At 43.5% G+C, this 19,987-nt stretch overlaps 1 protein-coding gene across 2 annotated transcripts in view; it reads left to right on the top strand.

Annotated features, from left to right (window-relative positions):
• Window positions 1-19,987, top strand: part of NOS3 (nitric oxide synthase 3) — a 780,913-nt gene that overhangs the window by 340,820 nt on the left and 420,106 nt on the right. For both annotated transcript variants that reach the window (XM_069210763.1, XM_069210764.1), the window contains exon 6: window positions 5,711-5,852. In XM_069210763.1, the coding sequence (XP_069066864.1) occupies window positions 5,711-5,852 (142 nt within the window). The remainder of the gene's footprint in view (window positions 1-5,710; window positions 5,853-19,987) is intronic.

Here is a 19,987-nt window from a genome sequence, read left to right on the forward strand (position 1 = left end):
CAAAACCCCTGGAAATCAGATTACTTCTGGAACCAAGAGGAACCTCTGCCAAGGAGAAGAGCTGAAGAGCTGGAGGAGGAGTACTGCCCCTTTGCCTGTGACTGTGCTTTAATGGGTTGGCCAGAAGTAGCTGCTTCTGCCTGAAAGAGGACAAAGTTTGACTTTTGTGTGACTTCCCACTGGTGAAGAATCTCCAAGGGCTTGAACTGAGCCGGCCTCCTGTTGTTGAAGTCTCAAGGACATCAAAGACTTCTCTCTGCCAGCACCTGGACTCTCTGCTGAGACTCCTGCCCTGCCAAGTGGTGCCCTAACCTGTCTCTGGGACCTTGAAAGGTAAAGCTGGTGGAAAAGGACATAAATCCACACACAGACAGCCGTGCTGGGAAAACTTTCGACACACCATCCGTAACGCGGCTGATAAACGACGCGCAACCAGCCTTGCGGCTCAAATCGATGCTCCACCTGCATCGTGGCCGGGAGACGATGCATCGTGGCTGGAGAATCAACGCACAACACCGCCAGCAGCTGCTGATAAGAATGCAAGCCCCACGCAGCGCGGTTTCCTGACACAGTGTGACTGGATTTCAACGCAACATCGCTGGGTGGAAAAAATCAACGCAAAGCCCGCCTGGACCCGAGGTGTCTGTCTGGGAATCGACGCATCGCTCTCTTGCAGGAGAGAAGAAACAATGTACACCGACCCAACCGGAGAAGGATCGAAGCAAGGTCTCGCTTGTGAGTGAGAAATCGACGCATGACTGGCCTTTTTTGATGCACACTTGCCCGTGCTGCTTCATTTTTTACGATAACCAGGTACTTTGTGTAACAACAGCATTCTCTAAGGATATTGGGCCAGATGTAGCAAAGGGTTTGCGCCTCGCAAACGGCAAAAATCGCCGTTTGCGAGGCGCAAAAGCCTCTTTGCTATTCAGAGATGCATATTGCGAGTCGGGACCGACTCGCAATATGCATTTCAGAATCGCAAATAGGAAGGGGTGTTCCCTTCCTATTTGCGATTCGGAGTGGAATGCAATTCCATTTGCGACCGCATATGCGGTCGCAAATGGATTCGCAGTTACCATCCACTTGAAGTGGATGGTAACCCACTCTCAAATTGGAAACTTTGTGAATGGACCCACAATGATTTTTTCAGGGCACGGAGTGGTCCAAGGGACCACTCCCTGCCCTTAAAAAATACGAAACTAAAGGTTTAGTTTTTTTTTTTTGTGTAGCTCGTTTTCCTTTAAGGAAAACGGGCTACACTTAAAAAAAAAAAAACTGCTTTATTTAAAAGCAGTCACGAACATGGAGGTCTGCTGACTACAGCAGGCCTCCATGTTTGAGAGTGCCTAGACTCGCTATGGGGCCGCAATTTGCGACCCACCTCATTAATATTAATGAGGTTGGTCATTGCGACCCCATAGCGACTCGCAGACGGTGTCTGAGACACCGTTCTGCATACCAATTTGCGAGTTGCAAATTGCGAGTCGCAGGGACTCGCAATTTGCAAGTCGCATATTGGCGTTTTGCTACATCTGGCCCTAAGACTCTTATTCTTTTCAAAATTCATATCTTGGCTTGTGTATTTTTGTCGTTTTTGTCTTGTTTGATTTTGATAAATATTACCTATTTTTCTAAACTAGTGTGGTATCCATTTTGTAGTGTTGTCACTGTATTACTGTGTGTGTTGGTACAAATAGTTTACACATTGCTTCTGAAGTTAAGCCTACTTGCTTGTGCCTAGCTACCAAGGGAGTGAGCTGGGGTTAACTGAGGGTGACTCTCCTTTACCCTGACTAAAGTTGGTGTCCTTGCTTGGACAGGGGGTAACCTGACTGCCAACCAAAGACCACATTTCTAACACTCCTTAACACGCTCAGTCGGCAAGCACTCCACCAAGGTTTGGGACCTCATCGACTCCAAAGCACTGGATCTCCTTTTCTTCAGTAAAATCTGGCTCAAGCCCACTACAGAGCCGGACATTGCTGCAGCCATCCATACTGGATGCAAAATCTCGCACCAAGGCTGACAACATAAACCAAGAGGAGGACTCACCATGATCCATAGAGACACCATCAAGTGTACCTCTCACAGTGACCCAGATGCCACTTTTATGAAACACATGCACTTCAAGCTTTAGACAGTAAAACCACTATCAAAGTCTGCCTCCACTCAGCCTCCCCTGCCGGCACCCAGGACCTCACACCCACTTCAACAACCTTCTCATCGACCTCACCACACCCTTTGCCATCGGCACCAAAGGCTTCATACTCCTAGACGATCTCAAGTTTTATGTCAGCGGCACCACGGACTCCAACTTCACGATCTTGCTCAAAAGTCTACAGAACATTGGCCTCACCCAGCTCGCACAAGGTCCTACCCACATCGCCAGTCACACTCTGGACCCTATCTACTCCACCAGCAACAAGGTTAAAGTCAGCCACATCACTCCACTCACATGGATGGACCACTCCATTGACAACTTCTACATAACAGGGCCACCAACCACCCCTAAAGAGGCTAGCAACACCCCAAGCATCTGCTGGAAAAAGTTACAGAAACAGACCAGCTCAACTCCCTTCAATTAAACTACAGAGACACAACCAGTGACCTCATCAACAACACAAACATCTTCAACAACTGCGCCAATACCCTGGTGCCCCTAAAAAACACCAAACCCAAAGGATCCAACAAATAAGGTTTGCAAACAACTCAAAAGGAAATGAAGAACTAGCCATGTACCCACTGAAAGAAACACCTACAAGGCCATACTTAGACACTATCACCATCAAGTAAAAGAGAACAAGAGGCCCTGACCATCAGAAATAAATCTAGCTCCAAAAACTGCAAGAAACGTTTCTCTATTATTAAGGAATTCACCAACACAACAGCTGCAACCAGCACCATCACCCCTACACAAGCACTCTGCAGCAACCTCTCCAACCTCCTCCTTTAAAAAAACGCCAAGATCTACATCAACGTCAAACCCCAACGTACCCTGATCACCTTCCCAGCCTGCTAACCTCTTCAACCAAAAACTACCAACTGACAGCATGGAACCCTTTATCCATGAAGGACAATGCAGCAATAATGAAGGCAGTGCATTCAGGGATGCCCACAGACCCATGTCCCCACTAGTTGTACAACCTGGGAAGAGCCACAAACAGAGCTGAACTCACTTCTGTCATCATCTCCTCACTCAAGACAGCCAGCTTCCCAGATAGCTGGAAACACACCAAATGCAGTGCCATTCTCAAAACAATACTCAGCTGACGAGAAGTACTCAGCAACAACTGACCCATCCGGAGAAGACCATCAACAGTCAACTCTCTGACCACCTAGAACATCTCAAACCTTAAATTCTGAAACAACCACAGCACTGAAACAGCCTTCATCATTACCACAAATTATATATGCCCCATCCTCGACCTTGGACAGACAAATGCCCTCATGCTCTTGGCCCTCTGTGCTGCTTTTGATACCATCTCCCACCACACACTTATCACCAGACTACACTCAGTGGGAATACAAGGACCAGCACCTCAAATGGATAGCTTCCTTCCTCTCCAGAAGAATACAATGAGTCAGGTTCACGTTGTTCATATGAGAATCCAAGTACTTTATATGCACAGTCCCACATGGATCATCACCCAGCCTCACATTTTTCAAAATGTACATGACTCCACTGGCTAACATAATTAGATCCCATGGAATCAACATCATCTTCTACGCTGACGATACCTAGCTGATTTTTTCCTTCTCAGATGACACCCTCACCACCAAGACAAACTACAAACTATGCATGACCAGAGTGGCCAGTTGGTTGAAAGAAAAGTGCCTCAAGCTTAACACCGACAAAAATGAAGTTCTGATCTTTGGGAGTAAGAGCTCACCTTGGGACTCCACCTGAAAGCCCACCAAACTCAGACGCACACTCACCTAAACCGACCATGCAAGGAATCTAGGTCTCATCCTAAACACCATCCTCTCTATAAACTCCCAGGTCATTGCTGTCACCTACTCAAGCTTCCACATCCTCAGCATGTTATGTAAAATCTTCAAGTGCCTTCCACTGGACACCAGACTTACTATCACACAGGCCCTAATCACAAGCAGATTGGACTATAGTAATGCACTCTATGTCAGCATCCCGACCCATCTTCTTCACAGACTTCAAATGATCCACAACGCCCTTGACCTCCCATGCGGAACTCACACCACTCTTCAGAGAGCTCCACTGGCTTCCCATCCAAAAGCTCTGCCAGTTCAAACTTCTCATACATCCATTCAAGTCATTACACAACACAGGACCCTCATACCTCAATCACTGGCTTCACTTTCACCAACCCACCTGAAAACTTCGCTCAGCATCACTTGCGCACACACCCTGCATCCACTGAAGCAGAACGGGAGATCAATCATTCTCCTATCAAGCTGCCAAATACTGGAACGACCTCCCCCAACAGATCAGGGCCTCTTCCTCACTTTTCGAATTTTGCAAGAAACTGAAGGCCTGGCTTTTCAATTAGTGCTCTTGCAGGACCATCAAGACTGCCTGTACTCAGGCCCAGCCTCACCACAACCCTACTCTCACCTACTGAGCACCTGGATACCCTCACAGGTGACAAGCAGCACTCTACAAATCCACCTTACATTATATTAAAACACAAGTATCTGTATTACTAGAATTAGTAGGAGTTCTGTATATCATTTAAAGCCAGTGGTTCTGAAACAGAAGGATTTGCTGAAAAGTTTCAGACTATTACAGGAGACATACCTACTTTGAGTGTGAAAGTCCAGAATTTGGAGGAGATAGGTCAGATATCATGCTAGGTATGAGGACCACTGGCACTTTCATCCTGACTTTCCTCCTTACTGGGAGTCATGGAGACAGTGGCTCAGCATCCTCCACGTTCACAGTGGTGAACTAGTGGAATCCATAACATTAGTTTTCACTGGGTAAATCCAGCACATCAGTAGCCTCTCGATTTAACAACTCTATGCAGCCGGTCAGAACGTGTTCCTTTAAGGGGGTCAGAGTCCCCTCTCAGTATCCTTTTTATCCACTGATTCAAGGCCATGGCTCAGTAACCTAAGTATTGGTATGTTGAGTAAAAGTGTATTTGTAAGGGTAAAAGTGGGATCCCATTATCTGTTGCAAATAAGACACACCAAGGGACAACTGCAGCAAATGTGGGGCTGCAATTGACTGAGAGCCATAACATCAAATACTTAATTGGCCTTCTTTTCAGTTTGCTTTACAACCGATAGGTTGTTGATTCATGAAAATACCAGGGATAGCAGAAGGGAAATCTTGTTACTTTGGCACGCATTGATATCCCAGGGTTCTAGGGTTCTCCCCTTGGTCCACCCTTAGGCTATCAATAGCCTCCTTGTTGCTTCCAAATAGTTAGGGGCAGGCCTTTTTGACACCTGAGAAGACATTTGTAGGAAGGCCTTGATGACTATTGAGGCTAAGGGTAGGAATGCTAGATCCAGGAAAATATAGGACAAGACACTGACCTGCTGGTATTTTGTGTTTGCTTTTCAGTGAGTTCATCTCAAGTTGTGTCACCTGCTTGCTCATTCCTATCCCCTCCTCTTATACTGCTATTCTTCCCATCACTGCATCCAGACAATCTTTATGGAATAGGGTTTGTAAGCGTCAATCACAAACTGTCATGACCATGCTTCTACTTGCATTTAACAGGTCAGCCATCACTATCTTCCCTCAAAGAACGGATGGACAGAGTGACTTCCGCATCTGGAACAGCCAATTAATTCGTTATGCCGGCTACAGGCAGGAGGACGGCTCAGTCATCGGTGACCCACTCAACGTCGAGATAACTGAGGCAAGGAATATCTTCTTTCAGACTATCTGATGAGAAGGACAGTGAAGGGCATGGTAGTGGTTGGAGCGTGTAGAGTAACAAGTATTGGCAAAGCCAATAGGGGTCGCCAATGAGAAAACTATTGGCTATGTTAATGCTTTTTAGCCATGTTGTACAGCAGAACGCCTGCTGCGCAGCATGACAAGAAGTGCAAAATAATACAATGTCAGAGCCAGCTCTGGGTGCAGGTGCATCATAGTGCACTGAAGGGGTGTGTGGGCGAAAACGCACTATGACGCGGGCAGCGTTTGCCACATCATAGCAATTTTTCACTTTTAGACATGTTGCTTTATGTTTATTGCGAGATGCAACACGGAAGGAAAACAGACGAGGTGAAACACAGAGGGGAGATCTGGCACAAGCTGACAACAACAGAGGCAACAGAGGGTGGGAGGGTGTTACTAGTGAAAAGATGACACTGCTTCGTCTTCTTTCTTTTCTGCTTTATTTCACCAATATTACAGCAATCAGGTTCCTGTATCCAACTCTGGCAAAGCCGTACCACCGACTGCCAACATTGTCTTTCTAAAAGCTTTTACATTCCACCCTCATAGCCAAGGCAACCAATAACATTCTAAATTCCTATGTTCTAGTTCTATCATGCAATACAACATTTCCCCTTTCGTAACAAAACAAAAAAAAATTACATTATCATAATAAACATGAAACATATACAAGAAACTAGACAGTAAGATAATCTCACAAGTAAATTGAGCTTATAAAAAAAACTAGAATAACGTACTCAGTCGGTATAATATTCTTTTAAATAACTCGGCTTCCTTCTCAATCTCTTCTCCATCCGTACATTTTCATCAACCTTCACCACACTTCCATCACCACCATCACCACTTTTCTGCAACTCGCCTTTATTACACTTCACCACACTCTCTGTACTCCACCTCTTTCCATCATCCAAAATCACACTACTGTATAGCTCCTCACACCAATCACCTGTTTAGGCATTGAACACTTCGATAAACCTTTCCTGTTACCATCACATATTCTGGTTCGCACCCAGTCTCCTTCCACAAACGGGCCTCTCTTTACCTCACTCCATCATACTTCTCTTGCACCTTTTTCACTCGACTCAATAACTTCTCTTTCCTTTACCAGCTCTCCCCATCCATCCTGGTATAGCAATGGTACAAGGTTTCCTTCCTTTCAACAACATGAAAGGAGTTTCCATCGTAAGGGAATGTGGGGTGGTACGATAACTCCACAGTAATTTTTTTATTTCTCTCCTCCAATCCAAACCACTTTGAAGTGACAACTGTACATTTTCATTTAGCGCCCTGTTAAACCTTTCTACAAGGCCATTTTTACCTGGGATGAGCTACAGCCGTCTTGATATGCTTGACACCACAACTTTCCAAATAGCTACTAAACTCCTTCGACGTGAATTGGGGCCCATTATCTGTGATAAGTACTTCAGGATACCCCTCCCTTCTCCAGACCTCTTCACAAAACTCAATGCCAGCTCCTGATTTAACATCTTTAACCACACTCACCTCCGGCCACTTGGAATAACAATCCATCATCACCATGGCATTACACTTCCCACTGCCACCAAATTCAAATGAACAACACACATCCATCCCCACTTTCTTCCACAGTTCAATCGGGAACGGTACCGATATAACCAGAGCCCTTTCACATTTATGTGTTTTGTCACTGCAAGCACAACTCATGCAATTTCTCACAAATCGTTCCACATCTCGATCCAAACCCGGCCACCAAAAATCTTCTGTAGCCTTTTCATAGCTGACATGCCCCCATACCCCTCATGCAAGATTTCCAATACCTGCTTTCTCAAACTATTAGGTACAATCAGTTTGTCCCCCCTTCTCACAACTCCATCTTGCTCAGACAGCTCTGACCATACATTATTGTAATTCGCCAACCTACTCACACTCCCATCCAACATGTGCCATGGTTTATCCAAATTTTCCTTCAACATTTGCATTTCCACATCTTCTGCAACAGCAGTCTTCCACATGTCTTCTGATATCGCTTTAATTTTTGAATCACGAATATCCGCCACCAGCCAATCCTTATCATCTTCTTCACTGGTATTCACCGACGGTAACCTTGACAGACAATCCGCATTCACATTCCTCACTCCTGGAACATATTTAACAATGAATGTATGTTCTTGCAAGCGATACAACCACTTTTCAGTTCTAGATGATGCCTGACTGGCCCCTCTGGTTGTGAATAAATCAATAAGTGGTCTATGTCCATTCGCAATTCAAACTTTCTTCCCCATACATAGGCCCTCATTACGATTCCGGCGGGCGGCGGAGGCCGCCCGCCAGAATTCCGCCCTCCATAATACCGCTCCGCGGTCAGAAGACCGCGGAGGGTATTATGAGTTTTTCCCTGGGCTGGCGGGCGGTCTCCAAAAGACCGCCCGCCAGCCCAGGGAAAAACTCCCTTCCCACGAGGATGCCGGCTCGTAATCGAGCCGGCGGAGTGGGAAGGTGCGACGGGTGCTGTTGCACCCGTCGCGTATTTCACTGTCTGCAAGGCAGACAGTGAAATACATTTTGGGGCCCTCTTACGGGGGCCCCTGCAGTGCCCATGCCGTTGGCATGGGCACTGCAGGGGCCCCCAGGGGCCCCGCGACTCCCCCTCCCGCCATCCGGTTCCCGGCGGGAGAACCGCCAGGAACTGGATGGCGGGAGGGGGAGTCGGAATCCCCAAGCCGGCGCAGCAAGCTGCGCCGGCTTGGAGGATTCCTTGGGGGCAGCGGGAAACCGGCGGGAGACCGCCAGTTTCCCTTCTCTGACCGCGGCTAAGCCGCCGCGGTCAGAATGCCCCGCGGGGCACCGCCGGCCTGTCGGCGGTGCCACCGCGTCCCGCGGCCCTGGCGGACGTAATCCGCCAGGGTCGTAATGACCACCATAATTCCTGAAATATTGGACAACTCACCAACATGCAAGTGCTTCCTTTTCTATTGCAGAATATGTACTCTCGCCACCCTTCAATGCTCCTGATGCAAATGCCACCACATGCTCCCTCCCATCATGCACTTGCATCACCACAGCACCTAATCCATGCATACTAGTATCTGTTGCTACAATAGTGAACCTCTGAGCTACAAAGGTTTTCAACTCTACAGCGCCAATCATGCACCTCTTAAGTTCCTCAAATGCACGCTGACACTCCTCCGTCTAAACATACTTTTGACTCTTCTTCATTAACTCACGCAACGGTTGCGCCACATCAGCAAACTTTTTTACAAAGTTCGTGTAATATTCTGCCAAACCTAAGAATGATCTCAATTGATCCTTTTTCCCCAGACTAGGCACTTTCTCAATTGCTTCCAACAACTTTATATTCCACTACCAGAGATAGTATGTCCCAGATACTCTACAACGGAACACCCAAACTTGCATTTACTTAACTCCACCGTCAATCCAACCTCCTCCAAAATTTGACACACTTTCCTCATTACACCATCATGCTCATCCGAATCTTCCACCCACACCAACACATCATCCTGAAAAAACCTCACGTTCTCAACCTCTCTTAGTAAACTTTGCATGACTCTTTGAAACACAGCAAAGGCAGACTCAAGACCAAACGGCATGCGCTTGAATCTGAACCCTCCATCTGGTGTGATAAAAGACGTGAGATTGAGTCCGGGTGCAACATTATTTGGTGGTAAGCGTTCGATAAGTCCAACGTCGAGAACACTTTACCCCCTTGAACCCCAGCCAATAGTTCATTAATGTTTGGCAAATAATGCCTATCAATCCAAATGTTGTCGTTCAAATCTCTCAAGTCCACACACATTCTGATACTACCATTGGGTTTCCGAGCCAACACAACCAGACTTAACCACTCCAATGACTCTATATCCTCTATAACATCCAACTTCAACAATCTCTCTAGTTCAGCCTTTAATGCCGCTTTCAGTACCACAGGTACACTCCTTACTTTGTGTACTCTCGGTGTTGCACCCTCTCTCAAAATGATTTTGACCATTGGAAACAGTCAAAACCTGAGATAAAACTTGTTCTACCGAGTTAAGGTCCAACAACACCTTCAATTCTCTCTGCTCATTCCATCCCAACAAACATCAACCCCTCTCTACCACGTACACCCAAGATGCTATTTTTCTGTGTTTAAACGCCAATGTACCATGGAAACATCCCAAAATGGGTATTTCATTTCCACGGTAACCTACCAGTTTGACTTCCGCCTTGGATAAACTACCTTGGCCCAGACTGTGCCAAGTCTATTTATCGATCAACGTATATGGAGAACACGAATCCACCGACATGTTAACCAACACACCATTAATTTGTACCATGCATTTTGGCGGTCTGTACTGAGTGTCCCCCAGCACCAAAAATGTTTTTTCAGTTACATTTCCTGCAACATCATTCAGCATAAATACCTCTATCTGACTATTTTCTTCCTCATCATGCTGCACTATCCCCTTGTCATCTTGGTGAATTACATTTACACTTTTCTTCTTTTTTTGCATTCCCTTTTGGTTGCAAACTTTAGAAAAATGACCCTTCTCATCGCATTTAAAACATTTGGCTTCTATAGCCAGACAATTTATAGTAGACACCAGATGCTTTGTACTCCCGCACCTATAACATCTCTTCAAGAGTTTTCTCTTTGCAAATTCCTTGTTACCTTTCTCTTTGTCAATCACCTGCACAGACACATTCCCCACATCCCTCTTTCCTAATTCTTCAACGTAACGGAAGGTGTCTTCAACACGCTTTGCAACTGCAACTGTTTCATCCAACGAAGGATCCTTCAAACTAAAATATTTTTCTTGAATTTTCAGATTTTTTTGTACGATTTATCAACTGATCCCTGATAATTTCTTCGTGCAATGCCCCAAATTTACATGTGTTTGCTAATGTATGCAATGCACATACAAATTGATCAATTGACTCGTCAGGAGCTTGCACTCTCGAAAAGAACATATGACGTTCCACCACAATACTAGTTCTCTTACAATAATGAGATTCCAATGCCCCGATCACCCTCGGATAGACATCATCACCATCGTTCTCTTCATCTGAAGCACCTTCCCCTTCTCCTAAACTACTCACTTGTGGTAAGGTTTTCAATACTTTCCTTCCCTCCACCCCCAAGTTATGTTTCAGAAGAGCTAACTTCCTTTTTGCAGTAGAAATGGCTCCACCTAATGCTTCCAAGTACGACTCAAAAGCATCACGCCAATCCTCCCATGTCATGCTTGGTTCCCCAGGCATTGGCAAAAAAATCTGTGGAGGTATTATCGATTGCATGTTGTACCCAAACAATTCACCCAAAACCCTGCCACACCACCAATTTGTGTAAGTCAATAAAAACAACAAACTATAATATAAAAAGTAGTCACCGATGTCACACGCCGATCCAAATACAGTTCCAATATCCGTATTCCAGCAATGTTCTTGTTAAATCACCTAATCATAGCTGCCACGAACAAGTTATCCATGGTTAATGCAGAACAAACGCCTAAAACAACATTTTCCACTGTTCACCACTTTTAAAGTCTCAGTATTGGCATGGAATGTGTAATAGTCACTCTATAAACAAACTTCACCTAGCTTCCCCAGGCAATCCGTGACGTTTCCTCCAAACTGCTCCTCGTTGTTGTGTGATCAATGGTGTAAGTCACGTTTCAGTAGATTGGCCAGGCACTTCACGAAGAGTTGCTAAGCAATTCACAATGCTGCGTGGTACGCGTCACTATGGCATGGCACGGTTCCCACATGTGACGTGCATGCAAAGGCTCGTGCACTTCACGAAGTGTTGCTAGGCAACACAGAAATAACAATACAATGCCGCGCGGTACATGTAACCGCGGCACGGCACATACTCCACCGGTGCTCGCGCACTCAACAGCTTGAGAAATTAACATACAAGCGCGCGACGAGCAAACGGCAACGAACAGAGGTAAACACCTACTTGACAACATTACCTTCTGTTAGCAGAATGCTTGCCAGTCATGTTGCTTTTAATGAAGTTCAAATAATACGAACGCATCCTTGCTTCACATGGGGTTCTTGCTACTCCTAGAAAGGAACTCCTTCTTTCTCAGAAGGAATATTGAAATCCAAATATCACCAGGGATGGTTAGAAACCCTGGTCGCCACTGAAAGGATGACACTGCTTCCTCTTCTTTCTTTTCCGCTTTATTTTACCAATATTACAGCAATCAGGTTCCTGCATCCAACACTGGTAAAGCCGTACCACCAACTGCAAACATTGCCATTCTAAAAGCTTTTACATTCCACCCTCATTGCTAAGGCAACCAATAACATTCTAAATTCCTATGTTCTAGGTCTATCATGCAATCCAACAACTAGGGGCAAGCACATGGACAACGATGGGAAAGGGTGGGTGCACGCAGACAGACAATGGTGAGAGTGAGGTGCTGGAAGCAAGCAGAAAGCAAAGGGTTGGTGGGTGGAAGGAAAATAGAGGTGTACTGGGGAGACAGCTCAAAATGGTACGCTCTTTCATGGAGTATTTCAACACAAATAAAAATAGGTTGACCAGATTCTCTATACCAACAATCGGGACATTTCATTGACATAGAAGTAGGACTATATTTATAGCCGTTTTCCACCTAGGCCCAGAGTATAACGTAGGTAGAGCGATAGTACCCCATGCTTTTTTGGCTACATCTGATTCTAAGTTGTTTGTCTTTTTCCCCAACCACTTTTACTGGGTGTGGGAGAAGTAAACACAATGTTTCTGGTTGGTAAAACCAGCTGAAACAAAAGCATGACACTTTGGCTAAAGGAGCCACGTCTCATTACACTTTTTTTCTGCTAGAATAATGCTTCCTTTCACTCCTATGGTTCCCTCAAACTCTCCCTCAACCTACACCACACCACAATGCACGCACATAGATTTACCACTTGCTCAGAGCAGATGGTAAATTTATGCGATAAAACCACAAGCAGTTTTACTCGTAATTAATTGCATGGTACTGGTGAATAATTACAGCTTGGTAACAGTAAAATCACATGTAATTTTATACCTATCCCATTACTATGCAACTTATAATCAGGACTTTTTCTACAATAACACAGAAGCTAGATAAAATGTTGCATCCATAAGACCATTATAATTATAATAATAATGATAATCATTTCACAACAAAACACAGGCATGTTTGTGGTAGTCACTGAGGATATTACATTCAAGTGTTCTGATCCATATTAAATGCCCGTTTAAGGCATAAAACATGGCAATGACTAGGTAATGGCAGGATGTGAATGTCTGACTTCTTTTATTTTATAGCCACACCTGAATTGCAGGTCGCAAAGTATCGCTTTTGAAATTGCTTTTCAAATGGCACGTGCCACAAAACTAAGGGTTGCTAGGTGGCATATGACTTATTAAGCCACGTAGCAACCTCTTTGCTCTGAATGAAGTTGATAGAATGGAACACTTGTTTTGGAAAAAGAATGTGCTATAGGAATTATCACAAAAGAAGGTCTTAATTATGAGCAGCATTTCATATGCAGAGCTCTGGCTGACCTGATTTTGCTTCAAAACAGGGACATTTATTTTCTTTGGAGAAAGCTATCGGGACATACGTCCAAAAAACTGGACTTTTTGGGCAAATCCGGGACATCTGAGCACTCTAAATAAAAATGTAGCAGCTAAAAATAATGAGAAGTAAAAGGACACAATTAATCCATTCATGCTCAAGAAGAGGGACAAATAAATGCAGAGGTAGGAAGCCTACGGCAGCTGACCAGTAAGAAGCAAGGAAAGGAGAGTGACATTTAAGCCAACCAATGGTAAATATTGGGTAGCCGGTCCCCCCCTACTGTTTGAAAGCAAAATGTCTAAAAGAGAACAGCATATCTGCTGTTTAGTCAAGATCTAAAAATCTCAAAAGTGGTCACATGGGGTGAGCGATAATATAGAAACTGTGCTCTGAAGAGACAAAGAAGCCCAAATTCTTAGCAAAGTTTTTGTGGCCTCTTAAATACAGAATGGAGCAAACAGATTTTGCTCCAATTATTATTAAATAAAGATTCTTGCTCCATGCAAAATTTAAAGAAATAATAGAGATTCGAACAAAGAAATCTTAGTCAAGTAATAAATTCTTTTCGAGAATTGACAAGACTGATTTTGCACTAATTTAGCTAATTATAAAAGCAAAATAGAACAAAATGATTTTGCCCTGAAAATAGGGTCTTACTTAGAGTTTGGGCATCAGTAATGGGGCGGGTGTCTTGTCTGCCCTACTACAAATGGATTACGGTCTGGGCACATGTATGACAGACCACATATGCGTCAAGTTGTGATGTAGTATCTGGTCTGCTAAACTCTCAAAAAGACCCTTAGTCCATGCTTCACATTTGAAGAACAGGCACAATGTATTTCCAACACGTCTCACGCCCTATTACTATTAATGAAACACTTTTTTCTCCACTGTATTATAAAAACACCAAAATGGTGCCAATGGTGTTTCCTTCTTATATATTGTATAAGGCCTTTAGAAACATTCTGCATTATGATTCTTTTAGAAAGGAAGACTATATCACTTTATTTCCACAGAGGATTGTTCAATGCAAATCTTGTTATTATGAGGTGCTCTTTTCAATTTTGTAGATCAAAACAATTAATATAAAGGAGACCGCAGCAATTTAGGTCATTGAGTTTTTTAAAATAAGTTGTCATTGTTATTTAACCAGTTTAAACATATGGAATATTTGTTAAAGACTGAGTAAAATATTTGATATATTGAATCCCTTGTGGTTGATAAACATAAAAGTAATTGTAGTCATTACCTCTATGTTGTTAAACTTCTATGGGACAATACCATATTAGCAAATTCTACATCAGTGGACTTCAAACCTTGATATGCCAAGCCCCCCAGGCAAAATGTTTGGTGGTCAAACCCTCCTTTCAAACCTTCAAAAGGTCAGACTGAAGCAAGGGTAAGAAGGCTTTCTAAATTGTCTGCACATTGGGAATTTCACAGGGCAAAAGCCCCATATAAGTCATCTCATCAAAGTCCATTCAGACCTTCTCTGCAAAGCACCATTCTGACCTGTCATTACAATCTCGAATCCTGAACGCTCTGCAAATTCGCACCTAAACCCGTTCTTTAGAGCCCTCAACTGGACCTCTTCCACAAAGCTCAGTACAGACTCCCATGGCAAAGCCCTACTTCTATTTTCTCTGCAAAGCACCACATGGATCCCACCTACAAAAACAATAGCCAGGCAAAATTCAGACATCCTTTATCAAGCTTCTTCCAGATACCACTCTGTAAGTCATCATTAGGCCCTCCCGTATAACACATTCAGGACCCCTTTTCAAAGTACCACCCACCTTCTAAAACCACTCTTCAAATGCCCAACCAAAACACTTCTGCAAAGTATCATTGTGGTGTCTTCTTTATGGCCACAACCAGCACCCATCTTGAGACTTCCATCCAGGCTCCTACTCAAAGCCATTGAAGAAAGCTATGTCATCACACCTGTAAAAATCTGTCACTACATGCCATTTCTAAAGTACAGTCCAAACATCCTATGCAAAAGCTCCTCCATACACTTTCTGCAAAGCCCATTCTGACCAATCCTTCCTAGTCAGGGTCAGAGTGGCCTATTGGGCAATCAGGCAGTGCCCCACGGGCTGGTGTGACAGGTCAGTGCGTGGGCCATTTTTTTGGCTGTTTGTCAGCCTATTTTATGGTCTGCTGGGTTGGTTTGTATTGTTGATTTCCCTAATATTAAAACAAGCACTGTCTGCAGCAAACTCAAATCCATGCAATCTTCCATCCTTGCAAAACACTTTTTACAGCATGTTTTTAAATGTTCAAAACTGCCCCAATTTGTAAACATGGGCCACTTTTTTAGCTCTCCGTTTCTCTAATGGAGGCAACTGTCATTTTGGTGCTAGGACTTCTCCTCTGTCCCAGTCTGACCCTGTCCAGGGCCCCAAGAAGATCCCCTCTGCAAGCACCATCCATATCACCTCTGTGAAGACCTATGCCTAGCAAGGCCCATATACAAGTTCCCATCCAGAAAACATCTACCCTACTCTGCAAAACCTAATTTCAGGCATCCTTGTAAAGAGTGTATATCACATCTGTAAACACCCATCCAGCTAACCTTGAAAACAGACTGTGTACCTCTTTTGAAAACCACATTACATTTCAAATCCTAATCACCCCATCCTCTAAAAGGTCAGCTCGAGTTTCCCATCTTGAAATCGCAATCCCACACCAGTTCTGAAAAGGCCCGTCCAGTGCGATTTAGAAAGTTTAATCTGTCTCCACTTGTTTAAAAATTCCCATGAAGTAATGCAATTCCATTTGATATGCCTCCATGAAGTTCCCACCAACCCTGTCCTTGTAAGCCATAGGCTGCACAAAATTCCGATTTACTCATCTTTCAGTCATATCTCTTGGCTGCTCTGAAGCAGTGGAGAAGATGTTGAGTTCTATACACAAACTACATATAAGAATATTGTAAATATTCAAGGTTACACAAAGCTACGTCAGGCACTGCTGAAGTTAAAATCCAGAAAGTATCATTACAGTCCTATAGGGTAAAAATGTATATTAACATCACAATCAACTGATGAGCTAGTGATAGCTCGAAAATGAAAATGAATGCAAGTTTTTCCTAATGAAGAATTAGGGGTTTGGACGGGTTACCACAGAGACAAAGGCCATACTTCTAAAGCCAATAAGAAATGTAATTACTTCAGTTTTCAAGGGATTAAAGTTGGACCATTTTCTATTTGGCGCCGTTATAGAGGGCATTCAGCCATTAGTATTGCAAAGCACTTTAATGAGTGCACGAAGGAAATAGCACAGAACTTACATATTGAGCTAACAAAAGTCTTGGAAGATTATACGCCAACACACGATACAGGCGGGATACTCACCATTTACAAGCCCAAATGTCTAAATTTTAGCTGTCTCCTGCCTCAAATCTCAACGTCCTAATGTATGTCAATTGGGAAGTCAATTCCACCTTTTTCCAAACCTCCCTCTTACCATGTTCAAAATGTTTGCATGTGTGGAAGACTGACTTCAACTTTGCAAATTTACTTCATGGCTCTGCCTTTACAAATTATATTGATTAAAGATGCATTCACAGCTGGAAACTAAGCAACCAGCAGGACAGTAATCAGTATTTTGAAACAATGCCAGATAAAAATATGTTTTGTGCATAAAAGGTCTGTGCTTAGCACATTCTAGGTGTCTGGCTCAATTTTAGGAATGCTGGAATAAAATGCCAAAATGCATTATATTTCTCCTGCCAAGCAGTCTTAAAAGTCTGCAGATAATTGAAAAATGAATTGTCTAACCATGATGGCACTTCATAGTGTGGTAGCTCCAGGAAAGACCGTTTCCCTGTTGTTTTATGGAATCTGCCCGAAACGGAGTGAGACTACAGAGAGTGGATCCTATTTTGTTACAGGATATGCTATTAAGGTCGAAACTCAGCAAGTGTGTCAAGTGCATGTAATTCTCTGGTGCTTCATGCATATAATTAATTTGGTGGCCATCTTTACAGGTTTTCCTCTCGCCTGCTTGTAGTTGCCTTAAAGGGGCCATACATTGTTGAGAAATACACAGTTCTCTTTATCCAGTCCTACATCAATAACCATCACCACCCATAAACATCTAGTCCTACATCGATAACAATCACTAAGAATAAACAATCTAGGACATTTTATTGTTTGATTATGTCTGCTTGTGTCTTGAGACATATTGTGACATCACTTACTTGATCGACCATTTAATACAAATGTGGTATGAGGGTTATACAAACACTTTGGAATAAAGACTTTCTAGCTGACTGGTCAAGAATTTTCAATTCTTTTAAGGACTCGGAGGGAGGGTTATGCTTCTCTTTCTTCACTGTTTATTGACATAACTTTCACAGCAGCCAATCAAAAATATACTTTAATATGAACTACATTTCCCATAGTTCTTGATATGGCATCATATATTCTGCAGTTATCATCATATATTTGCCTTTATAAGATGCTCTTTCTTTGCCTCATTGGCTGAACTTAACAATAGAAACTTTCAGTCCACTAAACTGGAGATAAGAGAGTCACTGGAGTAACAAGAGGTCCTCCCACATCGAGACTCAGGAACTTGAGTGATGCACTTGGCCAACTGGAGAACAATGAAATGCATACATGAAAACCTTTCCACTGTCACCTAGTCCTGCTTCTGGTCAGCATCTAAAGGAGGAATGGAAAATGTACACATAATACTTGTGCCATGTAGTCAACAAATCATGTTTATGCATGCAGTATTGCTTCTGGGTGGGTTAAGATAGTCATACATATAATAATAACATTTGACAAATTTTTTAATAGAATTGCTTAGGGTGGGATAATCCTCACCACCGAGTCCTTAATAGAACTGAATATTCTAGACATGTTAGCCAGAAATCTAAAGTCGTTCGGTTTAAGCTGTTCAAACACCACTGAAGCTACATTTAGAATTGTTTTTTAATAAAAAGTTTTGAAAGTTGAGTGTGTGGACCAATCTGCTGCACTCAATATGTCTTGTAAATAGGAACCTTAAGTGTAAGATTTTGATGCCATGGCCCCCTCACCGAGTGAGCTCCGAATTTAGTGGTGTCAACACCAGCTTCTGATAGAATCCATTTCCCCAGCATGCCAAAGTGGCCAATAACACTGGTTGATATGTTTTCTGGATAGCCATTAAAAGTTGACCCCCATTAGACTGACACAACTCCCTAGTGCGATCCTCATATTCTTTTAGATGATATAATGCCCAATTTTGGGTTATCTGGGAAACTAGATTATGTGATGTGTTTCTAGAAGGTTTTTGTTTTCCTAGTCAAGATAAGGAAACCCCATCTGGGGAAAATATCCTACCTGTTAAGGCCAAGGCTTTTACATCTGAAACTCTTCTGCAAGGAACTAAGCATAGAAGCATAGTCAATTTTGCTGAAAGTTGTTTCCTGGAGTGGTCTCAATTGGCTGGCCATATTTGCTAAACCTTTAGGATTATATTGCCGCCCCAGATAAAATAGTATTTCAGACGAGCAGAGTTAGTTAAATATGTGCCTCTCATGACCCTACTTACCAGGGGATGTTCGTTAATCAGTTTCCTCCTCACAAGGGAATGGCCTGCTGAGATTGCTGGATGACAAATTGTTCACCTACAAGTCCATGGCAAGAATCATTGGATCTGGTCTCAATGAGAAAATCATCTCAAACGGAGTGGATAGAAGGGCGGTAAAGAGGTCTGTGCGGCATGGACTCCATTGATCCTGAAGCAAGTGGAAGATTGTCGAGTGCAATTTCCACTTGCTGGAATCCCGGAGGTATCTCGGGTTCCAATGGGCTACCACATTGTTCTGACCGGGAAGATATTCCGATGTCACCAAGACACGATGCTGAAGGCAATAGTGCCAGAAGGTTTTTGCAATCTCCACTAACACTTGTGACTTTGTCCCCCCCAGTTTTGTTTATTTACTGAACTGCTGAGATGTTGTCCATTCTCAGCAGGATGTAACAACTGGATTTGCGAGTGGCTAGGGTCCTTATCACAAAGGATCCCGCTAGAAGCTCCAACCCCATAGACAGGGATTTGACTCCATAATGACATCTGGGTGGGAGCTGAATATTGCTCTGCCATTTCAGGCGGTCATACAGTCCATCTTCATTGGAGATCCACTTTGGTCTCTAGGGTTAGGCTCACTGTCTCCGAGTAGGCATAACCTCCCTGAAGATATTGTATCTTCAGTCATTGGAAAGGACTTGTTGTGAAGTGGGGCAGGGGAAATCTCTTGGATAGAGGATGCCAGAAGGCCCTATCCTAGCCAGGGCTTTTAAGGACACCTTGTCTCTGTGACCAGTGGAACGAATTTCCTTCTGAACTCTCTTCAGGTTTTCTAGTGGAAGGGACAGCAGAGCTGTTAGGCAGTCAATCTTAAACCCCAGAAAGTCTATGCATTGTGCAGGAACAAGGACGGATTTCTTTTGTTTACTAGAAAGCTTAGATCCTGGAGCAGTTGAATCATCCAACTAAAATGCCACAATAGTGAGGATTTATCTTGAGATATCAGAAGGATGTTGTAGAGACA

The sequence above is a fragment of the Pleurodeles waltl genome, chromosome 10 (genome assembly GCF_031143425.1).
Source record: "Pleurodeles waltl isolate 20211129_DDA chromosome 10, aPleWal1.hap1.20221129, whole genome shotgun sequence".
NCBI classification, from domain to species: domain Eukaryota; kingdom Metazoa; phylum Chordata; class Amphibia; order Caudata; family Salamandridae; genus Pleurodeles; species Pleurodeles waltl.